The sequence below is a fragment of the Homalodisca vitripennis genome, chromosome 4 (assembly GCF_021130785.1).
Source record: "Homalodisca vitripennis isolate AUS2020 chromosome 4, UT_GWSS_2.1, whole genome shotgun sequence".
NCBI classification, from domain to species: Eukaryota; Metazoa; Arthropoda; class Insecta; order Hemiptera; family Cicadellidae; genus Homalodisca; species Homalodisca vitripennis.
Genome location: NC_060210.1, coordinates 17,202,670 through 17,230,613, shown reverse-complemented (window position 1 = coordinate 17,230,613; position 27,944 = coordinate 17,202,670). Strand labels below are relative to the sequence as shown.

The 27,944-nt window shown below is 34.3% G+C and overlaps 1 protein-coding gene across 1 annotated transcript in view; it reads left to right on the top strand.

The window, feature by feature from the left end:
• The first annotated feature begins 2,481 nt into the window (after positions 1 to 2,481).
• LOC124358995 (chondroitin sulfate N-acetylgalactosaminyltransferase 1) overlaps positions 2,482 to 27,944 on the top strand; it is a 43,533-nt gene continuing 18,070 nt past the window's right edge. The window contains 2 exon segments of the mRNA XM_046811298.1: positions 2,482 to 2,751; positions 25,750 to 25,883. Of these exon segments, the coding sequence (XP_046667254.1) occupies positions 25,763 to 25,883 (121 nt within the window). The 5' untranslated portion in view covers positions 2,482 to 2,751; positions 25,750 to 25,762.

Sequence of the window (27,944 nt, the reverse complement as noted above, 5' to 3'; positions counted from 1 at the left end):
CTGCATAATGAAATACGTTAGTCATGATGATACATTGATGTGCTTATATTGAAATGTCAATGCCGAATGAAACTTAATACAAAATACAAATAGACGGGCAGAACACATATCGCAGCCTGGTTCTATGTTTTGTGACACTTGCTATGGGTATGACATTCAATATAGTTTTACGTAGGTATTTAGTATCAAAATAAACAGTCAAGCTTGAGCGAAATATTTACGCTATTATTTATGCTACATCGTACGGGTTTTTTTTAAAATTATAGTATAATTTATTATAGTATAATTTATTTATTAATATCTTGACAGAAAATATACCAAGGCTGGACAATATTCAGAATACCTCCCTCCCAAAAAACTCCATATATTTTACTGGAAATGCTATGGATCTGAAACAAAGTTTCGTAGGTTTATCTTGTTAGACGAGCTTTAAATCCAGCTGCTAAGTGACATATTTTGTAAATAATAACTTTAATCTGGCTCTAAAAAAATGAAATATTATGTTTCAAATATTAATTTCTTAGTTAAAAAAATTAAAAGTAGTAATATGACATATTTCATAACAGATGCATATTTTATACCTATTTCTGTACATAATTATGTCTATTACTGTACTGGTTAATAGTCGTAAATTAAATATTTTTGGATTTTAGCATTTTAGAATTAGTGAAACACAGATTTTTTAACCCAAAATCAGATTTTGCTTGTGTGAGCCAAGATAATACTACGTTAGTAATATAGCATAGAAATCTGTAACAGGCACATACGCATTTTAGTTTATTATAGTGACTTATAAATTGTTTAGGGAAAATACATGGTGTTATTAGTCAGTATTGGTAAAAATGTTTTTTTTTAATACTGTAAAGGAACAATAATATAAATTCTTCTTTGTTATGCTTGTTTGATTAATCATTCATTCTTATTGTTCCTTATTCTTTCTGTATTCATCTTATTTACGAACGTACTTGCTTTTCTTTTCTTATTTTCGATCGATTTTTTCATGTCTATTGTCACTTTTACGACCACAGTAAATTTAGAATTTGATGAACTGGTTTCAACATTCGTGTATTATGTTCACAGATATCTTGCTCTAATGTCATTTCGTGGGGTTAATTGTAAAAATATCCGTGTTTAGACATATAGCTCTAGTAACTTGAAGCGCCTCCAATATACTCACATGCACCACCATCGAACTCGAAGTGTCATACAAAATTTCAATTCTGTAGGTTAGTCCGTTGTAAAGATATCGTGCGGGCAGACAGACAGACAGATGGAAACGAAATGTTACCACCCTTTCGAGTAATAGGCTTTTCGAGTTGGTCGAAAGCTCAGCCAACGAGTCAGCGCTTAAAGATGAATAGCACGTCTATTGTGTTATTGTAATTTTGTTCTGACTAGAAATTATTTCTAAACTAAAACATTGCATTTAAGGCTACAATTTTAACGACTTTCTTTTTATTATCACGTCTACATTTGCTGAACAAAGCAAAATAAATATTTATAGAAACACGTAAAACCCTTTGAGAACTTTGGTTGTGATTTCTTTACGTAGATTAAGAAAAGGTTTTGTCAAAAATATGCATCTTAACGCTTATATTTACCACATGTGTGTATGTCATTTTTAAATTAAAAGGTATTGTTGAAAAATTATCCTTTTCTTATTAGTTGAATGTCGGTGTGTCGAAAATTTGCAATTTCAAATGGCTGATGTTAATTTATTTTAAAAAACGCAGCAGATAATTTAACAAATATTAAGTATTAATTTGTGTTCTAATTATTAACAAACTCAAATAATTCGGGAACATAAAGTGAATGATAGCTAAATGAGAAACGCTTCAGCAATAATGAGGTGTTGATGTCATCGACAACCAATGGAGCAAATTAAACCATCCATAACGTAAATCTGCGCTAGTTGGCAATTTGTTCCAAACACATCATTGTATGTAATTGGATACTCCCAATTACACCAATTGAAAATAAAATATAGGTAGTAGGATACAAAAGAGTTTTGAAATTCGTCCAGGCTACACATCGCCTCGTAAATACAACAATAAAGGACAGATTTGTTTTTATACGTAATGGATGAACTGCACAGGTTAGAGCACTGTTAAATTCGAATAAAACAACTAAAAGCCGTAGCCACCACAGCCATTAAGGTTTAATGTCGCTATAAAACCGGTCGAATAATAAAACAAAGCCTACCGACATAAACAATAAAAACAGCTGTTAAAGTTTGATTTATTCCGCGGAACAAAGGTTTTTCCACATTTTCCCTCGATATTTGTGCGCGAAAATAACCTAAAAGCGTCGGCGACGATCGCGACAAACGGTGGGCCATAAATTAAACAGCCTCACAGTCGGCATAGGTCAATAATCAATGATATACAATTTATTTACACGGCGGCGGAGATCCCCGAGCGCGAGCGGAGATGCCCGAACAGTGACGCATGTGCGCGGCCCATCTCGGTGGGTCAATGTGTGTGTGACTCGGGCACCGCGAAGTCTGGTTCCTTCTTCGGCAGGAACAGGACGGACTTCCGGTGCGTTTTGTGACTCGGTGGAACTGTCACACATTCGTGACTTCCATAAGGTTCAACTGAATCCCACCGTTTCGTCCTGTCACGTGAAGAATTCGAGCCGGGATATATTTTAGTTGGACGATTCGGAATTTGACGCTGTTTGTGCTTGTGGCATGGTTCTGACCGCTCATTGTGGGCCTTGGATGTGGCATTTATCTCACAGGATGTAAAGGTAAATGCTCTTCAGGATCAGTTCTTTAAAACTTAGTAGTATCTGACACAGCTGTTCTCGGGGTTGTTACGTTTTTAATTTGACACAATTCAACACGGCATCCATAGGTGATGTTATGTTTACGTCCAGGTAACCCGTTTGGTACCAAGCGGTGAACGCTTAACCTTCTTAGGTAGAACTTTTAGCATTATGTAAATATTTTGTCAACCATCATTGTGCTCCAAAAATTAAATTAAATTATTTCGTGCAGAATTGGTAATATTATATGGAACATCTTTGACTGTCACAAAATAGTCTCCAACGTTAAAAAACGTGTTATTTAAACATCAATAAATAATAAAACCGAACCAGTTCAGGTTTTTTTATTAAAAAGGTTTACTTATATCATGAAAAAAAGCATCCTGTTTTTACAATTGTTTTGCCTATAGAAGTAAAGCATATCGTAAAACGTAAGTTCAATTGTGATCATTTATGAAATTACAATTAAGATTAATTAAAAAGTTTTTAAGGAACGAAAGCCAAGAAATCAAAACTAAAATTAAGCAGCTATTCTTAGAGGGTAATTAGGTTAAAGAACTCTCCCTTATTTTTTGAACGTCCACACAAAATGATCTAGAATTTACAAGTCTTACTGATTGAATTCTTTTTACATCATGATTTTAAATTAAATTAACTAAATTACGCAACGTCGGAAGTTCTCAAATTCTTTAATATATTAAACGAGATAATTTGATGGAGACAAGAGTGTTGAGTGGGTAAGGTATACAAAAGTTTGACAGTGTATACGACCGTGGTCTGTAACAACCAAACACTCGGTGTCGCAGCAGAGGGGTGAGGTGAGACACAACATTCCAACCGCTCTGTTGTCTTCAATCCTCGTGTTTATTTGCGGTAACAGCTGTTTCTGTTCTACCCGCGCGTATAAAGACTAAACAAAATACACTGGTATGTAAACTAAATAGCCCTTCCAGTTCAGTCGGAAAAGTAGATAGATTTTGTGACAACTGAAATATTATCAATTCGTTCTTATGGGATTTACTTGTACACAATAACACAAACATTGTTTGACATATCAAGAAATTTATGACAACAAGTATAGGAAATTTAATAAACTTTCCAGAACACTTTTTTATCTAGGTTCATACAAAACTGAGTTGTGAGGTTCAAGGTTGAACGGCCATAATATTGAAACGAGATGGTGTACCAACGTGGAATTATCGTTCCCGAAAGTCGATATATATAGAATTTATATAAACTTAAACTCTAGATGGTTTTGGGGTCTTGGCGTTATGTTCGGTGTTGTGCAAAAATCTTCGTTCAATGCTGCTAGCACGAGGAAAATTGCAACAGGTTGATTTTGTATACAAAGTCTATCTGAAAGTGCAATTCTTAAAATGTGTATATTCGTTACAGTTCATTACTTACTTGTAAAGGATTTCAAATAGTATAAAAAGCCTTCCTAGTAAGCACAAGTTATCTTTTTTTTTTAAATCTTGAGACACAGTTTTAACCGTTAGATCGGTTCGAACTCTTAGAATATTAAAAAAAAAAATATTTAATTCAGTGGTATCTGCAATGAATTCTGCTGAATTGATTTTTACATATAAAAGTGTTGGTGGAATGTTTTTATTTCCATATTTGGAAAATGTACTTAAAAATTACGATATAAATGGTTATCGAATGTTAATTCAGGGATAGCACTTGTTAAGTTCTCAGTAAGTAAAATTATGTTTTAGAGAGCAAAGGTAAATAATTATTACGAACTCTACTAGAATTGAGTTTACAGATGTTTGATTTGTGTGTTTACTGTGTTGTTTAGATTTCATAATAAATTAGATTAATAAACGGTTTTATGGAAAATACATGGAAACACATGAAATCAAGGAATTGAACCAATAAATACGGGCTGAAATCTTTATTAAAACCCTTTCACGTTAAATAATATAAAGAAGGACGTATCAAATGCTCAGGTTAGAAAGAAGGCTTGTTTGTTGCCTAGATGAAATGCGTTATTTTTACTACATTTTACTCAGCACGGCAAAGTTAACAGCATTAAATGTTAACGAATAAAGTTTTCTTAATGTATAGCGAAATCACTGTATCGGCACCATGTACCCTCGTCTTTGGCAAACTGAGCTTCCTTTATTGAAATTTTCTGAGTTGTATACTTCCTACAATAGTATACAATAATACATTTATACTCGTAATTGTATACCTTCCGTTTCTTCACAAGTTTACAAAATTACGTTATCTGTAAGAACATATTAAGAGCATAATCTGCATCAACATTACAAGAGAAAATTTATTGTGTTTGCTACATGGGCAAGCAGTTGAACAGCTGTTTACAGCCCTTCTGGATGTATTCATAAACAAGGTAGGAGTATGCCAGATGACTTGTCTCGTAACATGCTGGGCTTAGGATAGAATGATAGACATTCAGTGGACATACATATACCATCACATTGATTTTGTAGAAATAAAGTTCCATGTACAATTTCAAGTATATAACTCAATTTGTTCTCGGGATATCTGATTGATTGACCTCACTGACAGTGAGTTGAATTATCCGGGGTGACACATACTATGATTGAACCTGATCCTGCCTATGAAGAATGCTGTCTCGCGGCAGACAGACATAGAGAACAGGTATTTTGCTAGCCCAGCTCCTGAGTTGTGGGCTTCGTTACCACCTACCCAAAAAGGATTTTAATTTGTTAGTAAAAGAGCGATCCAGTGTTAGATATATTGCAGTTTAGTATGATAACTTTATAAAATTCGAATGCACCTATCATCCAATACACATATTGCAGTAAGCGCCACATGCGATGGAGAGATAATTATCTGCTACTTGGAATGGTTCACAGAATAGAACCTGCACCCGGCCTCTGTAACCCTTGCCGGTAAATGCTCTCAATCACGGGCATCCATTATCTGCCGGCATCAGTACAAAGCCTGCTATTGACACATAGTTGTTCTGCTCAATATCAATCAGTCTTTAACATATTCTCTCCATTTCATTATCGGCCTCTATATTCACTTTGAACTAATACACGCACGGTGGCTGAATAGACTATGGATGCCGGATTCCGGATTTGCTAAAAGGGGCCATTTTTGTAATTTCAAATGGGTGGATTGCTCCAAATGAGTGCTTACGCGTAATGGAGAGCCCAGGAATTTAAGATTGGCCCGTTATTAATTGCTTTATTAATGATTTGTCTTAATTGTGACATATCACATATGACATCTTTTAAAAACGCAGAAAAACTAAAAGAAAATACTATAAACTCAACGAATGATTTAGTGCAAATTAATTGGTCTGACATCTATTCTAGGTAGGAGTATACAACACCACGTATTGCGTAACAGGCTTTGCTTATTTCATTCTTGACCTGTCCTGCAGACAGGAAGGCAGGCAGACAATCATACAGAAAGGGAATTTACATCCTTCCCATGCTGATGTCGGCTCATTGCGCTGTTGAAATTCATTTTGGATGCCCGAACTGTCAATCACAACAGTTTTAGGCTAAAACATATCCGTCGTACAATCAAAATTTTTAAACCATTTACGCGTTTCAGTATAACTACCCCATTATCAGAGGATGACATAATTATACATAACCTGGCGTTAGCGTTAGCGCAAGATAATGATTTAAATCTTACATGAACACGTAACGTACATGATCAAATTGAATAAAAGGTAGATCATAAACCTTGAACTCATGTAGAAGATTGCAAAACGTAGAAGCCTTAAGAAATCCGTGAACTGTAACTTACATATTATATCAAAACAATTTAAGGTCTTGTATAGGAGTGAATAGGCACTAATTGGGGGAGGGGGAGAAATTAACTTTTATTGTCGCCTTTATATAATGACATACGTTACATTCACTCGGAAAAATGGGCGAAAAAATTTTGATAAGAATCCTTCATTGTGTTTTACCTTAAATAGTTATCTGCTTAGTAGAAATTAAAGTTTTAACTAATAAAACTTATTTAGCCTTGACTGGTTAAGCTTGTGGGTTTAATGGAGAAAACTAAAATATTAATGATAACGTAGCTATAGTAAGCGGTTTCGAAATCAGAGACACCTATGAGACAACAAAACTGCCACTTAACCTATTACATAGGTGTCTCTGATGTCAAAACGATGTAAAGGTCCGTTTCTACCTTCTTCGTCGACGACTTTCTTTTGATTTCTTCAAAGAAATATGACTCCAGATTCCAGGATTTAAGTCTGTGACAGTGTCAGATACCAGACACTGCAATAAAAGGAAAGTGAACTGGAGCAACACAACAATTTGTCCTTTATTGTAGCATCTACTGTTAGTATTCTTTAGGTCACAAATACTCAATCATAGCAACATCTCATTCATCTGTGCACATTATATCGACGGTTGTACTTTGACCTTTATTGTAGCAACTACTGCATCCTGTACATCACAAATTTTGAATAATAGGTCATAACACCTTATTCATCTGTGCACATTATATCGACGGTTGTACTTTGACCTTTATTGTAGCAACTACTGCATCCTGTACACTACACAGTAACACTAGACATACCAAATTATGATACTAAAATTTTGATGGGAGATGCTAATGCAAAAATAGGAATAGGAGCGGTGTGGAAGAAGACGGCAGGATCGGAAAGTCATGAAAAATCCAATGACAACGGTGCATTTAGCTTTGCAGATGCATTAAATTTTTCAATAGCCAGCACACTGTTGGATGGGTGAGCATGAACTGTCTTTGGCCACCGAGAAGACAGAGATCGTGCTTCTCACCAGGAGGAGGATAGATCCCGTCGTGCAGCTAAACGTCAACACGGAACTCATCGATACCAAACGCTGCGTCAAGTATCTAGGAGTGAGAATGGATTCCCGTATGACATTCTGGGACCACATCGCCTGTGCGGCCGAGAAAGCTGAAATATTGTGGCCAATCTGAGTAGGCTCATGACCAACGTCGGTGGACCCGCAGAGACTAAGCGCCGAGTCCTCATGTCCGTGACGAACTCGGTTATCCTCTACGGTTGCGAGATATGGGCGGATGCCTTGCGGCAGAAGCGTTACAGGAAGAAGGTTGTGGCGGTGCAGAGGAGAGGAGCTCTCCGGATTTCATCTGCCTATCGTAGCGTTTCGGAGCCGGCCGTCCTTGTGATTGCGGGGGTAATTCCCATCGATCTTCTTGCTCTTGAGCGGAAGCGTGTATACGATGGGAATGGCACTGTCAGCCGTGCTACTGCCCGTTCGCACACAATAGATGAGTGGCAAACTTGATGGGAGACGGAGAGTCGAGGACGTTGGTCTTTTAGGCTCATAGGTGATCTGAGGGGATGGACCGAAAGAGAGCATGGAGAGGTAGACTTCTACCTTACCCAGCTTCTCACTGGGCACGGTTGTTTCGGCTTCTACCTTAACAGAATGGGGAAGATCCCGAGTCCGGAATGCCAGTACGGGGATTCGGATGCGGACGATGCCCTGCACACCTTCTTCAAATGTAAAAGGTGGGAAACGGAGAGAAGGGAGCTGGAGGCAGCTATCGGGCATGTTTCGCCGGAGACTCTTATAGAAGAGATATTGTCCAGTCCCGAATCGTGGAACGCTGTCGCTGCGTTCTGCAAGAGGGTGCTAAGGCAAAAAAGAAGAGAGCAGCTATAAAGCACCAGAATAGCTCATGCTGGTGAATTTTAGAATGAAGTAATGCCCATTGGGCGAACGATGGCACCCTCTTGAAGTAGTTGCAGAGATGCGTTCCCGAGAGGGTTTCCAATGCCTGGACCGGTAGGTTTTTAGTGGGTGAGAGTCCCACACACCAGGGCGAACACCTGTCCCTGACGGTGCATAATGCATTTTCCTATCGTAAAAAAAAAAAAAAACTGCATCCTGTACATCACAAATTTTGAATAATAGGTCATAACACTTTATTCATCTGTGCACGTATATCAGCGGTTGAATTTAATAGTTATAATAACTAAATATTAATGATATTTAATTTTATTTTAACATTAACTGTGTGCTATACACTATGTGACTCAACAATTTGTATCAACACTACAATAGATAAATTCAAAATATAAACTTTGTAAGAAGAAATATTCATCTTGAAACTCTAAAATCTACAATAAAATCCAATTAATGAAGGATTAAAATGCTAATACTTCGGAGCCACTTTAAAGTTCTCGAGGAATCTTCTCGCGTGCCATTTCTTTTATGTGTACTTATTCAATTTCCGGCTCTTATCTTTATTCCTTTGACAATTGAATATCTACACTTTGTCTACATTTTATCTACAATTTCTCTAGAACTGTTTTGATAAGTCCTAGCTTATTTTGCTGCAGAAGGTGAGACTATAATTTTTTATGAGAAACTTAGTCATTTAATTTAATCAAAATTTAGCCAGCAAGGTCGTTAAAACATGTGTAATTTTTTCCAATTATTTGTTTATTTTATTTATTTTTACCTGCAATATTTAAATGTGGATTCTTCAAAATTTTTCAAACCATATAAATTAATTGATCACACATAAAAAGTAAATATAACATTTAACCGGTAATGTGGTTACAAAACATGTCAATTTTGCGCAATTATTTGTTTATTTTATTTATTTACTTTAACTTGCAATACCTGAATATGGGTTCTTCGAATCAGCAATGTTCGTTTTGTAGATAAAAACTTCAGAAGAGCTAAAAATAAATTCTTCTTAATTATATTAAACTATTTTTGTGGCAACATTACTAATTATATTTAAAAAAGGTTTACAATAGTGTTATTTTAACGAAATCATTCTCTCTAATTTATTGATACGTGACATGACTTGATCTTAGGCTGGAATACAAGGAATCTACATTGATCCAAAAAATACGATTTATTCGATTTTATTAATATGATTCATTCACTCATTTGATTCTTGAAAATTAACCCTAAACTATACAACTCACACTGTAAATCATAAAACGTAAAAATAACTTTACCTTTAATGATTTTATAATGCAAGCTATAACTTCACCTTTCGACAAAGTTTAGTGCAAATAAATGTATTTCTGATTCACCAAAGCTACCGTATGGTCTACATAGTCTGTAAACTTATGAACATTCGCGATGAGTGTTTTATGACGAACATAAATTACGAGTCGAACAGAATGTATTGACAGACCGGAAGAAGTTAGTGAGAATTGAGAGACAGTTCTTAACGTAGGGCAGAAACTTTTGAAAGAACATTTTGATTTGTTATCTCTCTCTTGACAATATGACGTAAGGATCAATGGAATCATTATCTGGTTTACATAGGAAGTTTATGTTACTGTTTTAAACCTTTTTTAATAAATACTATCATAGCAAAAATATATAAATAAATGTAAATTACATATGGCGGAGGATATGGATATTGGAGTGCCGATGGCCGAGCGGTCTAAGTCGTTGGACTTTGGGTCTGAGTTAGAGATAGCGCAGGTTCAAATCCTGTCTGTGACCATTGCACTTTTTATCAGTACCATTGACCTTGTACTGTATCGACTCTCCCCCTTATTCTGTTTGATAAGATCCTCGCACAGGCCAGTGGCCCATGAGGGCGGACAGAATAAGGCTTAAAAGGAGATCGGCCTCTCCTTTTGTATAAAAAAAAAACAAACAAACAAATATTCAATAATTAGAGTATGGTGTAGTATGTTGAGGGCTGGAAGGTAAATATAACGATCTTAGGTAAGGAGCATATCCTTAAATGCTTAGGAAGATACAGTTATATTCGCGTAATTGATTGTATTTATGTAAAGACTCGGTTGTAGGTTGCATTTGAGTCGGGGATTTATATTTTGAATAGTATATAATTGAGGGCTTACGAAAGGATCATAACCCTTCAAAATGATTGAGTGTAATATTAAGTTGTCGGAAACCTCACCTAGAAATGTTTACAATTTAAAGCCAACGTTTATGCAATCATAAAGAACCTTGAGTGTTCTTGCTTTTAACACTTGAAAAAGTTACGTATTGCAAATTTAATATCTACTTTAGTGATGTAAGATATATTCATTTTGAAATTGGTTTGTTAAGCCATCCTTCCTTCTTCTTCACTATTGTATCTGGATAAAATATATTAAATCAATATTACATCATTAACATAGCAAAGAAGATTCGAAAACAGCTGATGTCCTTTAGCTTAAGAAAATATTTCACTCCTTACCAACGATATTATACTTCATCAATACTGGAAAAAAATCATATCCTGATCTTTAGCCAACTTTAAGTAGGCTCAAACGTACAAATCACCACTTTATGTATTTTATATTTATTTATGTATTTTGTATTATGTAAATTATATATATATATGTGTGTGTTAAATTACTATATATATATATATATATATATATAATATATATATACTATATATATGTATATAATAGGTAAATAAATATAATTTTCGCTAACGCTCAGCCATTAAATAAATAAGTGGCGATGCGACGGTCCAAGTAATAGTTTATAACTAAACAAGTTGTACGTCACACAACTCATGCATATACCTTAAAATCCAAAGTCACTACAACGAGTACCAATCATGCACTGAACAACACATCCGTATATACCAGAGAAGGAGAGAGACTGACGAAAATCACGATGACGATGCTTTTTTTTGTACAGAATTGATCATAGGAAAACCATAAAGGTTTGTATACGAGTAGAATTTTTAATTCTTCTTAACTTTACGTGCCTTTAAAAAGACATAATAAACACTTAAATAGTGCTATCGTTAACGTAATTTTAACTGTACATTTAGCAAATATTAAATATTAGATATAAAGACAAAATTACGAAATTACTCGTAATATATAACTTTTGGTAGAAATTTAAAGTCTGTTATAAAAACCAAATTCGTTGTCTTTTGACATAAGTAGGCTTTTCAGAGCTATGTATATGACAAAACCAACCATGGGATAAAATACCATGACAGGAGTAAATTACAATGGCCATAAATACACTATTTTAACATGTTTTCTTTATCGTGGCAAGAAGGAAAAATCAACGTTGTCGTAAAAACATAACTCACTCGAAACATAAGTGCTCATACGGGTGCAAAACATACACAATTGTGTGTGAAGCCGCGGGTAACTGCTAGAATATTTATAAACTATAAAATCCATCTTGTACCAAACATTACTGACCAAAATGTTGTTTTAAGAGCTATTTAATTAAAACTATATACGTTGGCAGTGATGAAATGAAATCTTATAAGCTGTGTTTATGTGACCAAATTTAGTCGATTGTAATAAACTGAACTTTGAGATAGAATTAAGAATTGAGACAGAATAGGAAAAGTGATGGAAACCTCAGTGGCAAGGTTTCAGCTGTCCAGTGGACGGACGTGACAGTGGAATTGGATTACAGTGACACCGTGGGGCAAGGGGAGGACTGAATGACCTCATTAAACTGTACGCTTGAATCCTCTCAGTTAGTGGATACCTGTCAAAGTTTGTAGAGGGTAACTTGAGTTTACTCGGCTGAGCATAGTTCTATATGAATTAACTAAGGCAACAACTCCAGCAAATTGTGTTAACAGTTATTGCTGTTTGGAATTCAGAAACAGGCTTGTATTATTACATTAATGCAGTTTATTACTAAATTCACTAAAGAAAATTTACGCCAAGATAAATATGATACTAAATAAGAATCACTGTGAAATCTTAAAAAACACAAAATATATGAAACTGTTTGTGTCTTTTCGATTAATAATTCCTGGTCACAATACACTTATATGTGGGAGTATCTTGTTTGAATAAACCAGTTTTTATTTGCGTAGCCTATCGCTTAAGGGGCTGGAAAACTTGTTGTCTGCCTGTCTACCGCACAATATCTCTAGAAAAAGTGACATACAGAGTTGAAAATTATTTCTATATAACGAACATCGAGTTCGACTATGGTGTATGACTCAAATTCCATGGGATTTGGCCGACCGTGAGAGAATATTTTACATCGATTTCGTGAATAACCAAAATGGCAAAGGAAAATTACAGAGTAAGCAAATTGGTGAAAAAATTCGGTACAATTGCTCGATATTTTAACATGTGACGTAGTAACAAATATAGCTATATACTTAAAACATGCATTTAACCCCAGTGAGGGCTGCTACGCAACACGCGGTTTGGCGCACTCCTACCTTGTATCTTAAGAAGTTCTGATAAATAAAAAAAATCACAACCCTTTACAAATCATCCAATTCGAGTACACCAGTCCATATACTGTGCAAATATGAATGATATGTTGCTAATTATGATTCCAAATTCGCGACTTACAGGATGTAGTAATTGCTACAATAAAGGACAAAGTTCAACCGTCGATAACTGTGCACAGATGAATGAGACGTTGCTAACTATGATTCCAAATTTGTGACCTACAGGATGGAGTAGTTGCTACAATGAAGGACAAAGTTCAACCGTCGATAACTGTGTACAGATGAATGAGACGTTGCTAACTATGATTCCAAATTTGTGACCTACAGGATGCAGTAGTTGCTACAATGAAGGACAAAGTTCAACCGTCGATAACTGTGTACAGATGAATCAAACGTTGCTAACTATGATTCACATTTGTGACTTACACGATGCACTAGTTGCTACAATGAAGGTCAAAGTTCAACCGTCGATAACTGTGTACAGATGAATGAGACGTTGCTAACTATGATTCCAAATTTGTGACCTACAGGATGCAGTAGTTGCTACAATGAAGGACAAAGTTCAACCGTCGATAACTGTGTACAGATGAATGAGACGTTGCTAATTATGATTCCAAATTTGTGACCTACAGGATGCAGTAGTTGCTACAATGAAGGACAAAGTTCAACCGTCAATAACTGTGTACAGATGAATGAGACGTTGCTAACTATGATTCCAAATTTGTGACCTACAGGATGCAGTAGTTGCTACAATGAAGGACAAAGTTCAACCGTCGATAACTGTGTACAGATGAATGAGACGTTGCTAACTATGATTCCAAATTTGTGACTTACACAGTTCAACCGTCGATAACTGTGTACAGATGAATGAGACGTTGCTAATTATGATTCCAAATTTGTGACCTACAGGATGCAGTAGTTGCTACAATGAAGGACAAAGTTCAACCGTCAATAACTGTGTACAGATGAATGAGACGTTGCTAACTATGATTCCAAATTTGTGACCTACAGGATGCAGTAGTTGCTACAATGAAGGACAAAGTTCAACCGTCGATAACTGTGTACAGATGAATGAGACGTTGCTAACTATGATTCCAAATTTGTGACTTACACAGTTCAACCGTCGATAACTGTGTACAGATGAATGAGACGTTGCTAACTATGATTCCAAATTTGTGACCTACAGGATGCAGTAGTTGCTACAATGAAGGACGAAGTTCAACCGTCGATAACTGTGTACAGATGAATGAGACGTTGCTAACTATGATTCCAAAATTTGTGACCTACAGGATGCAGTAGTTGCTACAATGAAGGACAAAGTTCAACCGTCGATAACTGTGTACAGATGAATGAGACGTTGCTAATTATGATTCCAAATTTGTGACTTACACAGTTCAACCGTCGATAACTGTGTACAGATGAATGAGACGTTGCTAACTATGATTCCAAATTTGTGACCTACAGGATGCAGTAGTTGCTACAATGAAGGACAAAGTTCAACCGTCGATAACTGTGTACAGATGAATGAGACGTTGCTAACTATGATTCCAAATTTGTGACCTACAGGATGCAGTAGTTGCTACAATGAAGGACAAAGTTCAACCGTCGATAACTGTGTACAGATGAATGAGACGTTGCTAACTATGATTCCAAATTTGTGACCTACATGATGCACTAGTTGCTACAATAAAGGACAAAGTTCAACCGTCGATAACTGTGTACAGATGAATCAAACGTTGCTAACTATGATTCAAATTTGTGACTTACACTGTTCAACCGTCGATAACTGTGTACAGATGAATGAGACGTTGCTAATTATGATTCCAAATTTGTGACCTACAGGATGCAGTAGTTGCTACAATGAAGGACAAAGTTCAACCGTCAATAACTGTGTACAGATGAATGAGACGTTGCTAACTATGATTCCAAATTTGTGACCTACAGGATGCAGTAGTTGCTACAATGAAGGACAAAGTTCAACCGTCGATAACTGTGTACAGATGAATGAGACGTTGCTAACTATGATTCCAAATTTGTGACTTACACAGTTCAACCGTCGATAACTGTGTACAGATGAATGAGACGTTGCTAACTATGATTCCAAATTTGTGACCTACAGGATGCAGTAGTTGCTACAATGAAGGACGAAGTTCAACCGTCGATAACTGTGTACAGATGAATGAGACGTTGCTAACTATGATTCCAAATTTGTGACCTACAGGATGCAGTAGTTGCTACAATGAAGGACAAAGTTCAACCGTCGATAACTGTGTACAGATGAATGAGACGTTGCTAATTATGATTCCAAATTTGTGACTTACACAGTTCAACCGTCGATAACTGTGTACAGATGAATGAGACGTTGCTAACTATGATTCCAAATTTGTGACCTACAGGATGCAGTAGTTGCTACAATGAAGGACAAAGTTCAACCGTCGATAACTGTGTACAGATGAATGAGACGTTGCTAACTATGATTCCAAATTTGTGACTTACATGATGCACTAGTTGCTACAATGAAGGACAAAGTTCAACCGTCGATAACTGTGTACAGATGAATGAGACGTTGCTAACTATGATTCCAAATTTGTGACCTACAGGATGCAGTAGTTGCTACAATGAAGGACAAAGTTCAACCGTCGATAACTGTGTACAGATGAATGAGACGTTGCTAACTATGATTCCAAATTTGTGACTTACACAGTTCAACCGTCGATAACTGTGTACAGATGAATGAGACGTTGCTAATTATGATTCCAAATTTGTGACCTACAGGATGCAGTAGTTGCTACAATGAAGGACAAAGTTCAACCGTCAATAACTGTGTACAGATGAATGAGACAGTGCTAACTATGATTCCAAATTTGTGACCTACAGGATGCAGTAGTTGCTACAATAAAGGACAATTAAGCACGCACCGTTCTCTCTAGTAAATTGATAGCGAAGGCCAGCTCGGGCGTAGTGGGCTGATTACTCCAGTTAGTGTTTTAACTAAGTTTACATAATTCACACTAATCTTCAGTTACAAAGGTCACACTGATTTGTTATTTTAGATCAAAAATGAACTTGCTACTGTTGTGGATTTAAATGTTCGTATTGTTGCTTAGCCTATAAAGTACAAGATATCTAACAAATTGTAACCCGCAATTTTCTAATTTCAATTCTATTGGTACGCTTTAACCAACCTTCACAGTAATACATAATATATATATGTATTATAGAGAGGCAGCTAGCTATACGAGTATGGTAAAATATAGTTTTTATTGCTAAAGACGTTTTTATAGATACATGAAAATATGTTAAACTCTCCATAAATTAACATTACATGAAATTTCAACTGTCCGAGTTGTGAAAAGATTAAATGTAAGTATCAGGGATTAAGTAAATGAAACGAATTCTATGGAATTCTTCTTAACCGGCCTCGGATTTACCGGCAATTTCTGGGAAATCATTATTAGACTTCCACGAACCGTCGAATAAATAAACGTTGTCGCACTTATCTCTGATTTTAAACGTGTTAGCGTGTTTTATACCCTTTACCGAGTATCATTACTGTATACAGTTATTGTTAGCTGATATGGGCAAGTTAATGATTGTTACTATTTGCCATTAATTTAAATACAATAATATTGAATTACTTAATTAAATCAGTTACATCACTGCGACGGTTTTTATCTATCCGAATTTGTTTTTTACGAGTTTCAGTTTAACCGACTTTTTGGTTATCCGACCCATACCAGGTCCCATCACAGTCGGTTTAAAGGGGTTTTGATGAACACATTGCACGCAGAGATAATTCTATTATTAATAATTGTAAGCACGGATTTTTATTTCTTAGAATAAAAGCTCTATCTAATTACCTTGACGAAGTCAACTTATGGATATCGAAGAAGTAATCTTAGAGATGACTGATTTACAATGACCGTCTATCGTCTATGGTTGTAGTGTGTCGTTTCATGGTACTTAAAACAACGACTGTCAGGATGGCAGGTCTACTAAGAGTTCAGTTTTTGAGGGGGTTTGCCAGAGACGAAAAGACGTCAACGCAACCTTCTAGTGGTACAATGATTTAATTTGATATAGGAATTTGTATATCTACAATCTAACAGCACATGTTGAGGCAGATCACCCATCTACACGCATAGCTGGCGCCTGATATGTGGTTGGAGGTGAAGAGCGTCTTTTCCAAGAACGTTGGGGTTTCCTCTAAAGCTATTCTCGTAACCCAAGAGGTATAAAACTGGAATGTTTACCTATTTATTCAGCTGTATTCTGGTTTTATTCAAATTGAAGGTGTTCCGATGGTTCAGTCCTTTGAAATCAATCACAGAATTACAGCCGGTAGTTGAGGTCAATGTTTCGTGGATGGGTAGTAGAGCCTCGACCGCGCGCTCAGATCCCTTGGCGCATCTGTACATGACCAGCAAATATTTATGACTAACAAAGGCCGTTACCGATTGAGGTTCCTTGCTTGAGTAGCGAAGGCGGACATATTCGCAGTAATATTGGCGTTTGTTTTGTTATAAACTCATTTATTATATGGAAATAGTTCAACTCTGTTTTAGACTGCCATTTGTAACGGCGTTTGAGATAAGCAACAAATTTTACATACAGACAATGCTCGTTTTAAGTTGATGTACGATTCATCACACACTCTTTTCAAACATTTTAATTTTTTTGTACTTTTTTGGTTATCTTTTATGGCAGTACACCCTTATACATATTAACGAGGAAGATTACAACAGCAAAAGGATAAACACAGTCTAGTGCATAGCTAGTTAATAACAATTAAAACAACATAACCGAATAATAGCGTAAAATATCAATAATAGGAAGAATCTTTTTAGCAACAAATATAAATACATATATCTAAGATTCACTATAAAATAGCAAATATAAATTATCACCAGGTGTACCAACAGGCAAAGACTTGAATGAGCGTTATTAACAATTGAAATCAACGATACTAAACTATGAAAAACAATAACATAATGGTAGAAAGAAAACGTTTAACATACACGTATTAATCTATATTGCTGACAATAACAATCTATAAATGTCATAAATGATATGGCAATTAAAAAATAAAAACAGTTATTGTATTTTTAAATTAAAGCACGTGCGTTCTTTCTTTGTTAAATGATGCAGTAACATGACAAAACATAAGTTTTAGTATTTGTAAGAAAGGATTTCATAGGAACTTAGTCCATAAAACATTGCTAAAGACTTGCTGGTGAATAAGTTGGTGAATTGGTGTGAAAGTAAAAAAAATATATTCTACAATAAATGCTTATATAACATACAATGGCAAACTAACTATTTACACAACCAATAATAACGTGGACAATATATTTTAACAAAAAAACTAAGTTAAAAATGTCACATGTTCACTGCAGTATTGGTCACCCTTCATTACCCCCTGCCAGTTACTTTGCGAAAGTGATTTGTGGTTTTGCCTTTTGCCATTGACTCTAATTTATGATTTCGGGCGTCATATAAAAAAGCCGTTACGATTAAAATCCTAATATACTTAGAAAAGTGATCTTCGCATTTGAAAATATTACCGAAATTTGTTTGAACCAAATCGATTACAATTAAACTTAGCACATAAACAAAGTACCTTTTAATAGAATCTTGTGATTACTTTTTTATATCAAAATTCCCTTGGTTTGTAAAAAGTACCCGGGAATTTTACAGTCTGAAATCACTGAGTAATCAATTTACGTCTGACTATCAGGTTAATTGTTGAATACCTGAACTTGACCCGATTGACGCAGCACCCTTTGATGTTAACAGCAAATCGTTAGCAAAGGCCTACAATCGCCATTGGGTCACGAACGCAATGCCGTAGTTAATATAATTAAGCCTAATTAAGAGCATACCGGTGCTCCTCTTGTGTGAAGGCAATTGAGGCATTGTTGCATTGAGGCATTGTTGAGTGACCAGGAGAGTCCTTCACGTGATGTTTCTCCACATCAAACTTTACGTTTTCAATTAACTCATCTATTTTCACTCCACCCTCGATGAACAATGATATTTTTCTGGTTATTTGTTTCAGGTAAAATTATTATATTAGTAGGTATACGATAATAGTAATATTAAAGAGGTCTGGCTGTGTGAGGGAGGTTCGGTCAAACTGAACTTCCTCTAAACAATTAATTGACGAAGATGTTCTAAACACACACACACACACACACACACACACACACACACACACACACACACACACACACACACACACACACACACACACACGCGCGCGCGCGCGCGCGCGCGCGCCGAGAGACAATAAAAATAAATATTAAATATCAATACATTCTTTATTAACCCTCCAACTGGCGGTCATTTTTTCCTGTAGTGGCGGCATGTTTTCGAGCCTCGTGCAAGGGTTTTAAAAAAAAATTTATTTAAAAATATAAATTAAAAGTAATATTTATAGAAGTATATATTTTTGTGTTCAGAATTAAACATATAATAATATTGGTATTTAAATTTGGCCTTAAAAAATGTTTACTAAAATTTTTTTTCCATGAAATTCAAAATTTACATTTTCTTTTTTTTAATTTGGGGGGGACCATACCTAGCAAACCAAGTTATAGTAAGAAAACTATAAAAGTGAGATTACCATTTTGTGTCAAATTTATTCTAGTTTCAGAAACACATAAGCATTATACAAATTTATGAAACTATAATAACACTATATAACATAAAGCAGCGATGCGCATAAATTGTGAAAATAGGGTGTATATGTAAGAGTTTGCTAATAAAAGTTTTACTAATACAGTTTTACTTCAATACATGTTATATTGCATATTTTATTACTCAGAATGAAGTAAACTATACAGCAGTAGTAAAATAAATTCCATAACTTTTTTTTTGAAGAGTCGAAAAAAGTTTCATTTTGTTATTACTCAAAACTTTTGCGAAAAATTTTCAAACAGCAAAGTATAAAATGTGTTTCAAAGCTTGTATTATATCCAAATTTATAAATCTATGGTTTACATATGATGGGAAATTTATGTAGTTTTAGAAAACCATAAACTGTGTCTAAATATATTACATATATTTTGATTCTACAACTACATGTATTACTAAAATAACAGTATATAGCCTACGCGACTAACAATGACCCTGGAATGGTCCAAACAGTTATCATACATAACCAAAGAAATTACGGTAAATATATATTTGGTTGTGAAAATTGTTATTTCAGAACTAAAAGAGTGCCTAAAATAACGTTTAGTGAGTGAAAAACAATAACAAACTACGTGAAATGAATTTTAGCCAAGTCATTTTGCCATAGCCTACACAGATTCGATAATTCATCAAACATATTTCAGTAAAAAGAAATTTATTTATTCTAAAATATATTTATTTGCACTACTGCAATATCTAACAACTCACCACACACTAAACACAACACTAAAACACAAATAAAACTTACTAATAAGCACGACTCGTCACATAAACATATCAGACGGCATCGACAACATGGCGGTCACAATGAATTGCATCATCTTCTTTTACGTTCCAAACTACGAACTTGGTACGTTGCAACTACAATACAAAGAGGAATAAAACTATAGTATTCCTTAGGCTTTTTTTTCCCGAATCCAATGGTGCATGAATCGAATCGATACGTTGCCGGAATATACTGTAATGTGATTATGCAAGGGAATGTTTGTTTATCAAAATTTTGACGAACAACAATCAACAATGGGTTATGTTTATCAAAATTTTGATGAACAACAGTTGGAGGGCTAATTTTAAATATTTATTTACTAATTTTGTTTTTGTGTGTTTATTTTTTATAATTTCGACAGCATCCAAACAAAATCTGCATTAACATTTGAACATCAACATATGTTAATAGTGGAAACTACTAAGTTATCATTTGTCAGTTACAATATCGTAACATTTGTAGAATATTCGCGCAAATACTATGAAGTAAGACATCATTAAAATTGTTGCTCATGATGTAGGATCGTTTAAGTCGTATATTTTCGTAATATCTTATAAGGTTATACAACAGTTTATTAAAAAAGATATTCGTGTATTTAACTTTTCTTAAAGCCGTAGGAAATCATAAAATAATTAGTAAAAAGGCAAACCTAATTTGTTTTTTTATTGTTTTTGATTATTTTTTTGGAATACAAAAATATTTTTTTTCGTTGTAACATTAGAAATATTAACGATGAACAAAAACAAGAATGAAAATACGTTCTCAATAAGAATTTGACTCATTTGTAAAAGAGAGGTTGAACATTTCTGATTTTTATTTGCTTCACTATTAACAACACATAAGTTATTATGTTGTAGTTATAAGTTGTGAATTAGTTTAAATTATATCCGACATTCCCGGAAAATGAGTGTTTCCAATTTTTCTAGCCTGCTAATTAGAGAGAGTGTGACTAGTGGTATTGTTGGATATTGTCTCATATTTACACGGTAATTGATAATTAACCTTGTTTTATAGTACACCGCGGGAAGTAGCGACTAAGCAGACTAAGTGTACTAACAAGATTTTATACATTTAGATAAAAATCTACTAAAAAATGCTTTAATGGAAACAGAGCTGTTGAATCAATTTTTTAATAATAGCTTACAGTATAAACAAAAACCTTGAGCAATGTTTAAAGATATTGAAAAATTCTCTGCGAAAAATGTGTTGGCATGTATTTAGAGAACTATCCTTTACACAACTGAACAATATTCCAAAAATTCATCTTGCAGTAAAATAAGCTCCCAATTATTGCACTACAGCTTTTATGTGAGGGGAAATTGTATGCAAGTGAGTCATACAGGTAACAGGTGGGTTTTCATAACGGAAAGGTTAAATTTTAACATTGTATTTTGCGTCAATCTCTCAACTCTTTTACCCTTCTATTCAACGATCCTTTAAAATTCCTATAAATACATTTTTGGCTTATATTATAACAATGCGAGTATTTAAAGACGTAAAGAAATTACAAAAGTCACTCGAACAACAATAATCTAAATCTAAATACTAATTAAACCTCAAGGACTGTTAAGAAGATTTCATTCTGTGTGTCTTCTTGTTTATCTATTAGTCTATCCGCATGGTATCTCGAAAACGAATGGACTCATAGACTTGAAATTTTACTTCAAGTTCCATTTATATATGAGGAACATCGAATTAAATAGTGATACATGTCATTCTATGGATTTTGGCTAAGATTTAGTGAAGATCTTTACATTATGTAATGGGAACAGGAAATCACAGAGAAAAAATAAAAACAGAACAATCAAATGACATTTTAAAATGCCACACACACCAGTAGTCCCACATGTAGCAATAGAATTGAAATTTTTTATGCAGTATTTTATGTGACTTATGGCGTACCCATACCTTGTAGTGAATAAATAAATAATAATTTGATTTTATGTCAATTTACTACCAGAAAGGAAATATGTTAAATTTTATTCTATATTAGTATGTTTGTTCCATAGTGTTAGGAAAACTTCCCTGATAAATAATATATATATATATATATATATATATATATATATATATATATATATATAATAACAAATTAGACTTCTTAGTTTAAATTTCCTTTAATATTTCGGCTTTGCCGTTTTCGAAAAGGTATAATAAAAGGTATAATAAAAAGTATAAAAAAAAAAACACACACACACACACACACACACACACACATATATATATATATATATATATATATACTAATTAAACCTCAATACACACATATATGTACACACACACACACACACACACACACACACACACACACACACACACACACACACACACACACACACACACACACACACACACACACACACACACACACACACACACACACATATATATATGTGTGTGTGTGTGTGTACATGTACAGCTCTGAGAAGCCTACTTTTGCCAAAATACAACTAATTTATATAGGTTTCATAACAGTCTTTAAATGTAAAGTAAGAGTTAGACTACGTTGTCTCTTATATCTGCATTGCGATCAGTTTCCCGCTGCTTTGCACGCAATTTAGTAGGCGTTGCACGTGTATGACAGTCGAACCGAGTGAATTATATATTCGACGCCAATATTGAGTTCGCTTTCAAGGAAATATGTCGATGGTATAAACTTTTGGCCATTTTTATTTACTTTGTTCATAGTATGTTTTGTTCCATAATCGTGAATTCCATCAGTCTTAAAATATATATTAACATTGTATTTAAGATCTAATACCTAATATTTAATAAAAAATGTACCGTGAAAATTACGTGAACGATGACACTGCGTTTGTTTCTTCATTAAATGAAAACTATTGTTAAAATCTTAACATATAGAGCTCGAATTAGTACATTAGTTCAAAAGCACAGTCCAGTGAACTTTCTTCTAGCACAGCCTCGAAGGAAATCTTCGGTGTCAAATTCTGACCATCTTATGTTTTAGGGAATTTTGTAAGGTAGTTAAAAACATTTGTAGCAAAAAAAAACGGCGTTAAAATATGTGTTATTCGTTGGAGAATGTACTTACTATAAATGTAAGCAAATTGAAAATAATAAACAATGTTTACAAATAACAGCTGATTATATCAGACATGCTCTTTTAGTTTATTACAACTTTAGAGACCCAGATGGGACTTTTCACTACTTAAAAAATCAGTGAGGCGTAGCTCGGAGGGATATTCGAAGAAAGAATAGGAAAGAATAGAAAAAATATTTTTAAAAAGAAATAAAAAATAAACGAAATTGAAAGAATAGTGTTCGCGTGGAAGCAATACACACAAACAAAGGAAATTTCACATTTACAATATTATTAAGGACGTAGTATTTAGAATTAATGAATATTATTAAATAGTTGTCTACGGTTTAAAAGAGGTTAGTAATTTCAAAATTACAAACAGGTAGTGTGGCGTATCTTGATAAAAATTAACCTTTATATAATTTCAAAGTGAGCATGTTTTGTTATATCCTATAATTAATTTTAAATTCAAAATTTTAATTTCATTAAAAATTCAAAATATACCTGAATTATTGGTTACATTGTTTAAAAAGACATAGAAGTATTTGCAATATTAAACAAGCATAAACGACCAAGAGATCAACATGAGAGAGGAATGACAAAATAAAGAAATGAAATACAATTTCTAAATCAAAGCTTGATACGTTTCATCAGTTCAGTCATCTGTGTTATGAGAAGCAATTCGTTATCAAAGCCATTTCAGATCACACGCTTCAGAGACTGTGTTTGTGAACTGAACATCTTGTCTCATCCATCTATAAGGAAATGTTCTTCAATCGATCGAAGTGCGAACTGTGCTTACTAAATGTAGCCTATATACCGTATATATACAGAGTTATCCAAAAGTCTTTGGCGATTCCTATTATTTATAGACGGTTTAAACAATTGAAATAAAAAATTTGGGGATATTTGTAGGTGAATGAGATTTACTGTATGGCGTATCAAAAAACTAGGGGGTGCACCCTCCAGGGGGATACAACGTAACTCAAAACTTTCAAATGAGAAGCACTCACATGTGACACATCGTTTGGAAAAGAAATTAAAAAAAAGTAATTTGGCTTAAACCTGCCACCTTTTCTAGAGGGTAGCTGTTAAATGAGGAAACATGGCTTTGCAAGGGTTTTCGGTTAAGAAACGTGTACCTAAAAAGGTTTACAAAAACCGCACTCATTTCCAAGATGGTGGCATCAAACAAAAGAAAAAGGTGTTATCCTTCGAACCCCGGTAGTTTTTCGTTGGATTCGAATAAAAATCGTTACCTGAGGGGTTTTCAGGTCGAGAATCACTAATTTAGCGGCCATCATCTTAGAACGGTGATAGTGACTTTCTGCTCATGCCATAATGTTTCTGTTCTATTTATTTTGTATCGGTGTGTAATATATAGGCAGTTGCCATTTGAAAATGTTGTTTTGCCTCATTAACCTACAATATCACCAAACATTAATTTCAATTGGAAGAATTAGCTAGAAATGACACGTTTGGCCTCTAACTTTTGGATGACCATGTATATGATGAATATGTATTTTATGTACAGATACATGATATATTATTGGCAGAATATTAGTGAAATCTTATCTTTCAGGGAGCTATAACATTTTCTCTTCTGTTTGTATGTTTGTTTGTCTGTTCGCAGGATAGGGCCTATCTCAAGAATTAACTGAACTGAATTAAGTTTTGCATAACATGTTTATTTCTATACAGGCCACATCGAGTATGATAAGCAAAGCATATCATTCGGGGAGTGGAGGGGGTTCGAAAACAGATTGATTGAGCTATATACGTAAATTTTGATTGAAATTTACTTCAATTTACTTGGAAAAATCGATTTCGATGATGATATTTGTCTTTTATTCTATCTTTAGTGAGCCGTATCATGCGAAACGTAATCTAGCGTATTCCTGCATTAAGGATATGTGTACTTCTCGTATAATATGCGGATGTGTGAGACAATGTCAGGAGAAGATTTTAATCTATGTTATTGGAATTTGGAATTTCTAGTTGTTTCTTCCTCAACAAAACTCTATAACTTTCGGTATTCGTAGGAAGGCCCACGAGGAACTCTTAAAAAACTTAAGTAGGCTATCTAGTTAATGTGTATCCTCAAAGTAATGTAAATTTTAAGTAATATTTTAACTGAAATAGACTAATTGTCATGTTGCAGAAGATGCAGTGATATGCTGAGTACGAGGCTGTAGAACCGTGTCTGGCAGTTCACTGGATGCTCCTGTCTTAGCTATATGTCTGCAGATTTTTGGTCAATGCAGCATACAAGAATCCCTTCCGTATCTGATAAATAGTTTAATCTGAAGTGGACTAACGTATTGTCATGTTGCAGAAGATGCGGTGGCATGCTGAGGCTGCTGAGTATGAGGCTCCTGACCCGCGTCTGGCTGTTCGCTGGGTCCCTCAGTCTCATTTCTCTTCTGATTCTCGGTCGATGTGGCATACAAGAATCTTCTTCCGTATCCGGTGAGTTTTATTTATATTTACGTTCAAGAAATTATTTACGTAAAATAAAAAAATCGAAATGTTTATACAGTTTATGAATACGCAGATAAAAAATAATCTGGAACATTCCCCAAGGTGAAATACAGTTACACTACTTACTGACTAGTCATCAGTATGAGCATATAGTCATAGACAACTCTTCTTCCATAGACCGAAGTGACACAAAAAATAATTTACGTATTAACTTAGTGCAATTAAGTTTTGGTCGGGTTAATTTCTACAATACAGTCCCTTAACATAATTAACTCACAGATAACAAATATAATTTTTAACAGTTCTACGTGCAATTGAAACAGGAATATTTGGCAATTTAGTAACCAGGATCTAAATAAAAACGCCGAAATAAAAATGTAAAATACGTATATGAATGATATATTATATAATATTTATATAAATTAAAAAAAATGTCATCCTATCAATACATCTTTGATATACCTACTGTACAGGGTGTTTGAAAAGTATGGGTACGGCTTAATATTTTAAAAACCATAGGAGATAACAGCTATAGACTTTGCACAGTGTCATATGGCTATGTAAAACTATTTTTCCTTGCTATTACCATCACATGCAAACCATGGGGGGACGGCCCACAGAGGAAAACATGGAAATCTTAAATTGAAGCATACTGATGTTTTTTAGTTTTATTTATTGTGTTATAAATTTATGACATAATTTGCTAATTAAAAAAAGTCAGTGAAAACACATTGGTTAGTAGAGTGAAACGCCACCAACCGCATCAGAATACGACGATTCAGTCAGAAATGGCAGGGCATAATGTACTTCACAATGTGTACCTAAAACAACCCGCCATTTCTGATTGGATAAACCTTTTGAGATGCGGTTTGCGGCATTCAACTCTACTAAGTGAGCTCTTTCAAATGAGGTATCACTCGACCCATGCTTCAATTTAAGATTTCCATGTTTTCCTCTGTGGGCCGTCCCCCCATGGTTTGCATGTGATGGTAATAGCAAGGAAAAATAGTTTACATAGCCATATGACACTGTGCAAAGTTTATAGATGTTATCTGCTATGGTTTTTAAAATATTAAGCCGTACCCATACTTTTCAAACACCCTGTATAAGATTCATATCATCATCTTTAGTGTAAGTTGTATAATTCGTTATATGTGGATCTGATTAAATTATGCTTCTAAACACTGCATTACGGTAGTGCATTTGATTTTGAGTTTAAAACTAAACACTTGGCGTGAAATTACTGGCATTCAAAGTGGGGAATTTAGGCAATATTATAGTCAGCCTGAAAAAATGGCAGAAATAAATATGTGAAATCTTTACTGTACGTATGAGTACTTCCAGGGTTGACAAATTTTATTTATTTATAACTTATGGAAACTATATTTTTAAATGAAATATAATATTAAAAAATACATGTTTTTAAATATTCTTTTTTTTTAATGGTTTAATAAATAAAAATAAATGTCACTGTCATCTATAACCCCTTTTTCAGCATAATGTAAAGATATAATTCACATTTTTGTCTTCAGCCGTTTGTATTTCGGCTTGATTACAAAATAGCCTACATTTCAACTTTAAATTTCATTTTCATGCAACACATTGTTTGAAAAATGTTTTTATTCAGTGAACGTTTCTTAAAGAGCTATGAATTTAAGATAAAAAAATAATTTCCAAATTCAAAATTTTGTCTACCGCCTCTGATCCTCGTGGAGTAACTAAAGTTTTTATGTATTCTCGGTCTTAAATTTTATTAAGAGGCCGTGCCTAAAAATGATTTAAAAATTTACATATTTAAAAAGCGCTAGGAATCTGAAATTCAAAATCTTTAGTGTTTTAAACTATTTGAAAGTGCGATATCTATTCAGAAATTCGGGTAGACTCTAAAGAGAATACCACCAGCTGGTCTGAGCGGGAAAGTGTTTGTAAACTAGTCTTGTGTCGTCCATTTTTAAGACATATTTTTTTCGATTTATGCCTAAATTTAGACATATTATAAAAAAAAAATTATGGTTGCCTGTAAAGTCGGTTTTACGGGCGAAGATTTTA